This window comes from Falco punctatus, assembly GCF_963210335.1.
Source record: "Falco punctatus genome assembly, chromosome: 1".
NCBI lineage: Eukaryota > Metazoa > Chordata > Aves > Falconiformes > Falconidae > Falco > Falco punctatus.
Genome location: NC_137580.1, coordinates 13,331,026 through 13,342,045, shown reverse-complemented (window position 1 = coordinate 13,342,045; position 11,020 = coordinate 13,331,026). Strand labels below are relative to the sequence as shown.

At 37.6% G+C, this 11,020-nt stretch overlaps 1 protein-coding gene across 3 annotated transcripts in view; it reads right to left on the bottom strand.

The window, feature by feature from the left end:
* Nucleotides 1-7,670: 7,670 nt before the first annotated feature.
* Nucleotides 7,671-11,020, bottom strand: part of GAB1 (GRB2 associated binding protein 1) — a 101,080-nt gene continuing 97,730 nt past the window's right edge. For all 3 annotated transcript variants that reach the window (XM_080401949.1, XM_080401950.1, XM_080401951.1), the window contains 2 exons: nucleotides 9,808-9,930; nucleotides 7,671-9,567 (listed from right to left, as the gene is read on the bottom strand). In XM_080401949.1, the coding sequence (XP_080258075.1) occupies nucleotides 9,409-9,567; nucleotides 9,808-9,930 (282 nt within the window). In that variant the 3' untranslated portion in view covers nucleotides 7,671-9,408. The remainder of the gene's footprint in view (nucleotides 9,568-9,807; nucleotides 9,931-11,020) is intronic.

Sequence of the window (11,020 nt, the reverse complement as noted above, 5' to 3'; positions counted from 1 at the left end):
GCTCCATCCAGATCTCATTGATCCTCAGCCATCCAGCAAAATAAAACAGTACCATGTCCATGGGTGGTGTTGAGATATTTGTATGCCTGTTACCAGAAAAGATTTACACCGTATCATTCATCTCTACTTCAAAATTGGTTTCTCTTCGTGGCTATGGCTTTAGCTTCTCCGTTTCCCTTAATCCTAAGAAACTGCCTTTACCATAGAGATAGAATAGTTTTTACCAAAATGTCAAAGTTAATATGCAAGAAAATACCAGCCCCAAACAAAAGGTGAAACATTATATATATATATTAGAAAATATTCCTAGCCTAAACCTGAATTCCACAATAGAAACAGCATTTTCTTTTTCTGCCACGTCAGAGGGTGGGGGTGTAAAAAATTAGCCTTGCGGTTGCATACAACTTGCAATACCATATGAGTACTTTTGGATAACCATAACAGGATACTAATTAAATAGTTTTATAGACCCAAATGCTTTTGAATGGATGACTCGCTTCTCAACAAAATCCTAGTTCTAGCTCTAATCCATCCATTATTTCATTATTCAGTATTACTCACTTGAAGTTGCCACAGACCCTATATCACTGCAAGAGAGCAACCTCACTAGGAGTCAACTCCCGCCTCAGAATTTTGGACAAGCTATTTCCAAGCGAAGAGACCCATGCTGTGGAACAGCAGAGTTACTGAAATCTCTGCCATGCTCAGAGGAAAAGGCTTAACTAGAGGCAAAAATAAAGCAAACTGTTAGTACAGAGGGTAGGCATAATACTTTTTTAAAAAATCTCTTTGTCCAAAGTGGAAAGTCAGACTAAAGGTTCTACATTTCCTCTGCTTTCAGGACTTCAAGAAATTTAGCAGATGACTATGCAAAAAAAAAAAAAAAAACAACACCCCAAAACAAACAAAACACAAAAAAACCCAACCCCAAACCAACCAAACAATAAAAACCCAACCAACCCCCCCAAAAAACCACCCTCCCCCACCCCAAAACCCCAGCCAGAACAGCAAAGAGGACTTTCTAAGTTAACATGAAGATGCTCATGAACACACAAAATCGTAACAGACCATATACAGCCTGAATATGGAGAACTTCAATTAAAAGCATAAAGAAGCTCATGACAGGGGTTACAGATGTGCTAAACACGAACACATGATCAAATACACAATAATGGAGAAAAAATCCTCCCTCAGCCAGTACTAATTGCAGAGACAACTAGTTATTAACATGCCTATGAAGTTAGTGAAGAGTAGTTTAATTACAGATTTTTGTCAAATCTCTCAGGCAACATGTCTTTCAGTTTTGTTGTGCAGTTGTGTAATCATAACTTCAATAATCTTTGGATGACTTCTTGTTAAACAAGAAACTGAAACATCACAAGTAAGGCCAACTCTAAATGATACTATTAGCTTTGCAGCAATTATGCTAATAGGCATCGCTGCACATGTATCAACACTGTAAATCTTCCCAAAGTCTGGGAAATGAAAGGAATGAAACAGAGTTGTTTGCGGTCACAGGTCACACCATCAGATGTATGGTAGTCATTTGGATTCAAGAAGGTACAAGAAGAGAGTGCCTCATTTGCATTCAGATCTTAGGGGGTTTTGTTGTTTTTTGAAGTTTAGTTTAAAATGCAAAAGTAAAATATTACGCCAAGTGAGATTAGGTACTGCCAGTTTTTCTAGCCCCTCACAACACTAATGTTGACCTGGACTGTCCCATTCAAAGGTAAGTGTAATCAGGCCTACTTCAATGCCATCGCTTCTCTGTCACCGTCATTGTTCCAGTCTCAGATTAATGGTGCTGCAGGCAACAGGTCACACACACACACACACCCCACCCCGCCCACCCCCCAACCAAGCAGCCAAATGAGCCATCAAAGTCATGCTATGCCTGTTAAAAAAACCCATCAAGTCCAAAAGTAAACCAAAGCCAAGAACTCTGTACATCAGCACAGGTACAGCTTCGTCATAACTGTTAATACATTGATTTTCACTGTAAGAAGAAGAAAAAAAAATCAACACTTGCAAAATATATTAGACATTAATTTCAGTAATTCCTTAATGCAACAGAAACAACGTTTTAGTTCACCACATGTGCCCACTGTTTATTCCAGAGCCAGTTTTGTGATAATGCCTTTTCTCACAGTTCAAGACCAGACCTGACCGTAAATCAGCACCGAATTCAGCTTCTTGCCGAAGTCTTCCAAGGGTACTACATCCCAGGGCAGCTTGGATGGCTGGCTCAAGAAAAAGTGTAAGCCAACATCTTCTGATCTTTAGCCTCATGCCTTAAAAAACGGCCCTCCTCCTCGTGCACCAAATGCAAGGATACTCTACAAAAAAAACCCAGACCACAGATACCACTACAAAAAAAAACGGGTGAACAATTAAATTCATAGCAAGGTGCAACACAGCCTGCAAAGGCTAGCAGCAAGCGTGCTTGCATCCTAATCCTAAATTTTACCCTATTCCTTTTATGAGGAAACAAACCCACCACCCACCAACCCTCTCCATAACTAAATTTTTGCTTCAACTCTTTATATGGTTTTCCACTGCACCGCTTTTCCAGAGCTTGTTGGTGCCACTCTGGCACTGGCCACAGAATTCCTGTCCCCGCTTGTTAGCTGAGTGCTGAAACCAGGGGTAGCTGCACTCCACAGCGTACAAGGGGAAGGAGCGTACAAGCTCACTGCAAGGCAGATCAAAGGCTAAATCCTGCTCCTGGTTGGCTCCTTTACTTTTTTTCCTTCTTTTAAAAAGAGCTCTTTAAGGGCTAAGCCTAACCTGTGCTCCTTCATATTGAGCTGCCAGCGAGCTGAGCTAATGGTTAAAATGTCTTCAAGATCATCACTCCTTTCATTTATGCAGGGAAAAAAACCACCACAAACAGCATTTTTTAATCTTCAGTTCCTAAACTTATATTTACATACCTAAGTAGAAATGGGACTATTTTGAAAAAAATTTTGGAAATTTCACTTAAACGGGATACACCAGTTCATTGAATATTGAAGTCTGCTCCTCAGAAGATCATACACTGCGTTTGTGTGCCCAGGGAACTTGCAGCCCTGCTATGCTTAATGCCCTTTGAAAGTGCTACCCTATGCCTAACTGAACAGCATTTGTTTTGATGTTTTGGTCTCAAGTATGATGATTTTTTAAAAAAACAACACCACGATTTACATGTATCACTTATGAAGATAACCTCAGCAGAAGGCTGAATCACGATTTTGTTGCAATTATCTCCAGACTCATATTGATGTACTCAAGCAGGCCAGTGTGAGGTATCTCCAAAACGTCCAGGCCAGCAACCTTCACCACTAACAGGTAAGGAAAAAAAATAATCCTGAACAAACATTTCAATTAGTCTGTATAACTTTTAAGTGTGTAAATCCACAGCACAAATGCACAGAAACAAGTAGTGATTCCTTCCTCCAAAGAATACTCCCTGAAGGTAGCATAAAAATTTGAATTCTTACATAATTTGAAGTCTGGTAGGAGTTCAGGAAAAATAAGGCATAATTATACTTTCCTCCTATTCTAGCTATCTGATTAAAAAAATAATGTAGTAAAGGCAACTTTCAGCTGCCCAGTTGTATTTGGTCGCATTCAGTACCAATGACCAGCTTCCAGATGCCAACACAGTTTCTGTAAAAAGGGGTTTAGAATAGAAATCTCTGAGTTAACTGTAGCTTTAAGTGTTGTTCCTTGGGCATCTAGTGGCACTGTTGGATTACACAGCTAGTCGCTAGCTAGTTACAGCTAGTTCAAGAACAGCTCAACACACCTGCAAAGTCTACCACTAAATCTGAAAAAAACACTGAGATGCCCTACTGTGAGCCTTTTATTTTTTCAAATCAAAAGCATTTTATTTCATACTTAACAGTCCTCAGCCAATTCTACAAGTAATACTAAACCTGGTTCTACTTTGTATTGCACCTATTAAATATCTTCAAAAGACTGGATTCCCACACCCTCTCCCGAACTGCAATCAAGTCACCTGGGTACCCTCTGCAAGCCCCACACACACACACTAGCACTCAGCACCAGCCAAAAAAACCCTCAAACAGCACTTAATACAATCTTATTATAATAGAAGGACTGGCCTTTTTCAAAATTTACAAAATCTTAATTGTTTCACTGCAGGTAGAACTTACCAGTAAAAGGCTTGGCAACAACGATGGACCCTGTAAGAATCTTCCAGAGCGAATCGCTATGATACTACAAATGCCGATTTTACAACTGCAAAAAAATGTTAAAGCGTCTCCGTTTTAGCAACTCTGTATTTTACGTTCTAACGGTATAGGATTTTTTTCTATTCCATTTTACCATAGTAAATATTTCAAAATTACTAAGTTTTTTTAATGTTCTACTTTTTGTTATTATACACAGAAGCAAATGGCATTGACCCATGCCTTCTGGTTTAGAAACTGAAAAATAGTTCTACTGGCTTACTAAATTTGGCACCACAGTGAGACAGTTATTTTGCAAGACGGTATTACCAAAATGTTTAGTATTTCTTAAGTATGTACACTGCAGATTACACAACTGTACACTTCAGTTAACTTGATTCTCATAAAAAAGATGAAGCAAACATAGATTGTCCCTTTCAAATAAAACATGGGAATTTTCTTGTACAGACCATCTAATAAGAAAACCACTGGCATCAGAACAGTCTAGCTCTGTTTATCTAATGAGGAGATGGCAAAAGCCTTTCAGCTAGTCATGCATCTGATACCTGCTATTCTGCTTCTGTTACTCAGAAGTAACATCAAGGATGCTGAATCATAAACATATAATGGGAAACTTTTAATGTAAAAGACACTGTTCATAACCACCTCAAGCACCTTCTTTTTGTCCTGCTTTGCACTTTATCAGGTTGAGACCCGTACTCAAACTGGCTTTTTGTTTTAACTGAACAAGCAAACAAAAACCTCACAACTTGGTATTTGGTTCATCTACACCCAATCAAACACAGTAATTTTGTGGAATATTTATTACACTAATTGCTGGACAAACCAGTTTTTTGTCGTCATGGACCACATTAGTATTCCCATGTAGTAAGACAGACAACAAGAAACTAACTTTAAGAAGCAGCATTTGGTGCAATACAGAGAGACCGAGAGCAGATCCAAGAAATACGGAGGATTATCTCCAAATTTAAGTTCACTTGTGGGTAGTGCTCAGCTTCTTAAGAGCTACAGGTGTAAAATATCCAAACAGATTGAGTGATACTCCTTTCTAAAATTACACACTGATACTGTATGGCAATATCTTTTTCTGGAGCAAATAAACATCCTTTGGCTTTGGATGGCACAAACCTCTACAGTAAAGGAAGGAATGGAAGGTTTGCCCGGGGCTGCCAAGTCTCCAAATTAGTTTTGAAAGGCTATTATATATACATACACAAACACACACCAATTGAATGCTGCAGTCAGTAACAGCTAAGCTTAAATTTCACTGTGATAAAAATCTTGCTTAGCTCATACTGCAACGTGAAAGCTATAGAGCTGCCCATCACCCCCTGTTTAGGCTTCATGGAGCAATGAATCCTGTTACTTAATTAAACCAGCACGTTGTAATTCATCTGTACACCCTATGTGTGGCACTATGTCACAACTATCATACGTGAAGGGATTGTTAATATTTCTTTTTTTACATAAATGCAAATCTCGGTAAAGTAAAAAAAGCTAATGATCACATTTTTACCTTTTAATCTTTTTCAATGTCACTCTACAAATCTTTAGCAAAACAGAACAGCTGTGTTTCCACCTGCAGTTCACAAGGTAATAGTGATTATGTCACAGTGTGTAAAAGTGTGGCGATTGGTACTTACCAGATAACATGTTGTTCAGATTATAGCATGAAATGATACCAAACCATCTTTAGAGTTAATCTTAGTGCACAAGGCACTGAGCTCTTCTTTTGATTTTTGTGAGCAAGATTCTATATATTTGTAAAAAGACCTATTACACACGTACGTATATTTGCAGTTTTAAAAGATTTGTTTATGACATACACCAATGAAAACTATATCCACAACTGGTTTTAGTGAAAATAGAACAAACTCACCTGCTTGAAAAAGAACACTGGACAACCACCACTCTCAAATTACTTCTGCACTGCTATCTGCTGGAGTTTCCACCAGCACCCAACTCTCTTAACTAGAATGTCCTCACAAAGCTAGTAACTGAAAGTTACACAAGGCTAACATCAATCTAGCTTGCCTTCCACCACCTACAATTTTAGGATTCACATTTTCAATTTAATACTCACATCCTTAGACTATCCAAGAGCTCAGATCTGCAGCATGTAATACTCACATCCTTAGACTATCCAAGAGCTCAGATCTGCAGCATGAAGTCCCACTTTAGCTTTATAGGTGAAAATGAGATGTATCATCCAGAGTGAGTATCATGGCTCTGATTCTGAACACACTTTGGACAACATGTAAGTAGAGAAAATGTATTACTGGAATTAGGCTGAGAAAACTGCTTAGAAATCTAATTAAAGAGAAGTTTTAGCCTATTACTTAGAAAACATTGTATTGTCCACACCTGCTGCAAACAGCTGTTTTCCTTAACAAAAAAAAAGGGAAAAGTTCTAGAAATTAAGAGTGGATTCTCAATCATAATAACGATTAAACACTGTGAATGCTGCCAAACTTAAAGTGAAGAAAGAGTAAGTGTAATCTGTAAACCAAGGACTGATATCAGCAAACTTAGAGCAAAGCCACCTGGTTATCACTAGCTCAACAAGAGAGGCCAGTCTAGGAAACTGATTCTTTTAGGCATTTACAGTTCACTATCAGAGGTGCTCACAACACCTGAAAAAATAGTACAGATAACTAAATTTAAGTATCGCTGCTCAATTACAAATGTTTTAAAAATAATACATAGTTGCGTAGTTGGTAAGCATTTCAAGGACAGATGGGTTAAGGGTAGTGAGAAGATGAGCAGCCCTTCCAAAACTTCTTCAATTTCTCCCATCTACTGAGAGAATAAAGAAACACAAGTTTGAAATATTCCAAGATCACCTTGCTCCTTGGGTGCATGCATGAGTGTAGGTGTCCACAGTATGGATTCTTCTCCCCAGTGGCAAGCACCAAAACAATTATGTAGGAGTAAACAGCAAAGTGATTATAGAACCACATGTGTTAATGAATTACAGGCATCTCAGCAGTGGAGATGCACTGCGCAGTATCATTGCACTAATGAAATGCTTAAAGCCAGCATCCTATAACTAAACTATCATTATATCAGTTACAAGTACTTGCCATGCCTATGGGTGCTTCGATTCTAGCATCTGCAAAGAAAAGTTTATTATTTGATAGGAGGACCATCAAAGCAGAGTTGAGCTGTAGCTCCAGAATCTTTATGGATCTGAGCTACTTCTGATTGCACCATCAATGTCCCCTGGCTCACATAACATCTTCTGGCTCACAGAAGACAGAGTGCAGATTATTTAGCTGCTTGGTATTATTTAGCTGCTTGGTTTTAAATCAGAGATTCATTTTGAAAATTCTTTTAGCTGTACTTTCTTTTTCTTTTTTTTTGAGAGAGGTACTAAGAGGTAATCTACGATTTCGAAGAAGTGTGGTTGGTATCTAGGCACCTTCAAAGATGCATTGACATTGGTTTGCTGTTTCACAGGACAGAGTTTACACATCAAAACCGAACAACTTGATTTATTTAAAATTCACCTCAAAATGCATTGTGTTTAGTTTCTTTTTTCAAAATGAACATTCAAAGCATCAAAATATTACTAATTTAAAAAGAACCTTTTTTAAGAATAAGATAATTCACATACCGTAGATTGTGGCTGTGAGGGGAAAGAAACAACCAATGGTAGATTAGGCACAGTACTAAGGCCAACATGCCAGAAAACAACACAGCTCGATGCTCAACTTTTACATGACCTGGACAAACCAAAACAATTGGGCAGGAAAATAAAACCAACTGCTTACTTGAGGGTAAGTTTTTTTTGTAAAAAAAAAAAGTGTTAGTAAGTTTTCTATCTAGACCTAACTCGTTCACGTATTTAAAGAAATCTATCTTCTTCCAAATAACAAAAAGTGTTTCTAAACCAAGGCAGATTATTATTTGGAACTGGCATAGTAAAATAAAGGATCACAGTATACAGAGCTTAAAATCCTGTACCAGGAAGGAGCAACAAGTGGTTTACAAGGGGATCATTTAAGTATATTATCTAATTTTTAAAAACAGAGATATAAAATATCAGTTGCATAGGGATTTAAATATAAGGCCAAGCAGGAGATTAAAGTAAAATAGAGATCATAAGAAGGGCACAATGGTGTCAAAACATAGTATTTCCATTTGAATTAATGTCTAATTCAAAATCACAGTATTTTGCTAGTACTACAAACAGTGAATGTCACACTGTCCCATTAATCTTGAACTGAAAACTGACATTAGAACTTCTAAATAGTACAAAACTAAAGCTCATTGTCTAAACCTGATCAGTGTATTAGCACAATAGTGCTTGGTACGTACCTGATTTATATACTCTACCTTCTGTAAATAATATAAAGGTTATTTCTTGTTAATAAGTGTGAGATCACAATATTACTGCATGCCATCAGTGGTTTGCAGGCTTACTTGACATTTAATTATTCAGTCTTTAAAAGTGTAAGATCCCACCCTGCAGAATCTTCACCCATTGAACACAAAACACTGTCATCAATAAAATACAATAGAAGTTCCACCACTAAAAACTAACATATAAGCCAGGATTGTAGGTCTAAAACCCAGTACAGTTCATTATTATTAACTCACAGCAATTTTTGTTAGGAAGGTAACCTGTAGACTTCCAAATAATCCTGCGTGTATTAAATATAAACAAGTATGTAACTAACCGTCATCTATTGGCATTTCAAGTAGATTATTCAATTGTGAAAGTATTTCTGCAAAATCAATTTTAAGTTGTTAAAATGAAGTTCAAATATTAATTTCCGTATCTACATGTAGCTTAATTACCCTAAAATTGTAAGGAATAGTAGTGTAAGGGGAAAAAAAAATTCTCCAGATGAATCAGGCATTACGGTACACTAACTGGGAATACCTGAACCAACATTGTAACTGAAAAAGTGCATAAACATGGTAATACTACAAATGTGTTAACTACAGAACAAAAAGGTTTTCTGAAAGCTAAGTGATACTTTACATGCTATTTACAGGTTGCAATTTTTCCAGAGACCACAGAGCCAATTTACGATCTTAAAAATCCTTTGACAGATTCAAAGCGTCCTTTGGCTTCCATCCTATTCGGTCAAGAACCTATTCACACACCAGTAAATCAGGCACTGTACAGTCGAACAGCACTGCCATTGTGGTTCTGTAATGCTTCAAAATTCATTCCTTTCTGTTCTTTGAAGAAAAAGCAGTATTTTCATTTCACACTTTTTGTAGGTGTTTCGGATTCTGTAGACTGTCTCCCATCAGTCCATGCCTCTCGTGTGCTCTTCAGTGCTAGTGTTTTCTGCTGGTCAACCACAACGTAGTCAACTCTTTCATCTGCCACGCTGCTGCCTGAACCACTGCTCTTTTTCTGGGAAAGGCAAGGGATAATTAACGTAAGTTTTCCACTAACAACAAAAAGTAAGTAGATGTCCCAAACAAATATAGAACAAGCACATGTTTCTCTGAAAGGTCCAACATAGGCTCTCCGATTGACCATTTGACAAATTAGTTAAGACGATCTTGCTGGAGGTTCTCTTTCCCCGCAACTGCTTGTGAAGAAATGTTAAACTCTTGATTGCAGAAATGCAAGTGTTGAAGAACTGCTTACCTTACGAGGTGGGGTAGATTTTCCCGAATCCAGGTCCAGATCTAAATATTCTACTTGCTTATCTCCTTTAGGTTTTACCATAGGGCTGCTTCCTCCATCAAGACTGTTGCTTCCGAACAAATTCTGAAATTATAACACAAATAACTTCAGCTACAAAGGTATGTGCTAATGGTCCACACTATCAAATAAGCTTATTATAAACTGCCAAAATACTAAAGGTTAAAGAACTGGCTGACAGCTCTTGCAATCAGTTAACCCACGCAAATTGTACTGACATTGTCTAACAAGGTGATATATGCTAAGTCAAAACCGGGACAGAGTCAAAATCCAACAGTGGGGAAAAAACCCAAAACCACCCCCACCCCCCCAAATTTAAGGTTGCCACCAAATCAATCTGTACCTTCCACCTAATGTCCCTTTCATGTAATGAGAAAAGAATGGAGTGTGGTTTGTTCTTTTTAAGTGAAGTTGTTACACCTTAAATTTAACATTACATAATAAGAAAATTTTTTATTTCTTTGAATTGCTCTTAAATACCTTACAAGTATTCCAGCCTTACAATAGTGGCAAAACTTCAAATGAAACTTTACATTTCATTCAAAAGCCATTGTGGTTAAGCTGAAAATCAAGAAGTACTATTCAACTGATAAGACCAAAAGATTAAAAGTTCAGAAGATTGTGTAGGGCTGCTTAAACTGAAGTTGCATTGCATATACCTAAATTTCAATTAGCCCAGACTTGTACAACCTCACCTCCTCTCTCCTCTCCCAGCCTGATCCCTCCCTCTTAACAGGTGTTATAGGAACAGTACAATAGAAGGACTCTTCTCTAAAAGATAAAGAAAAACAAAAAGGAAGACAGAGGGCAGCAGTCAGCAAAAAATGAAGAGGAAGGCAGAAGGAAAGACAGAAGGGTAAGGCTGATAGCAACTTGAAAGAAAAACCAGAATAGTACTGATTTTATTAAATAAAACAGAAGTATGACATGTCCAAACAAGGTACTTCGAAGCCGATGACAGAAAAAGATGAAAAAGCATGGTCTCCTTTCTAAGACGCAGTTGGAACAATTTCCAAAACAGCTGTAATTGGCACATTTTAAAACAAAGGGCTTGAGATATCTGGGAACATTCAGGTTCTCTAGGAAACAAAATACTTTATGGGTTAAAGCTTAATGGGCTGGGCTTTTTAAATTGAAGTTAGCCATTTTATCTGTA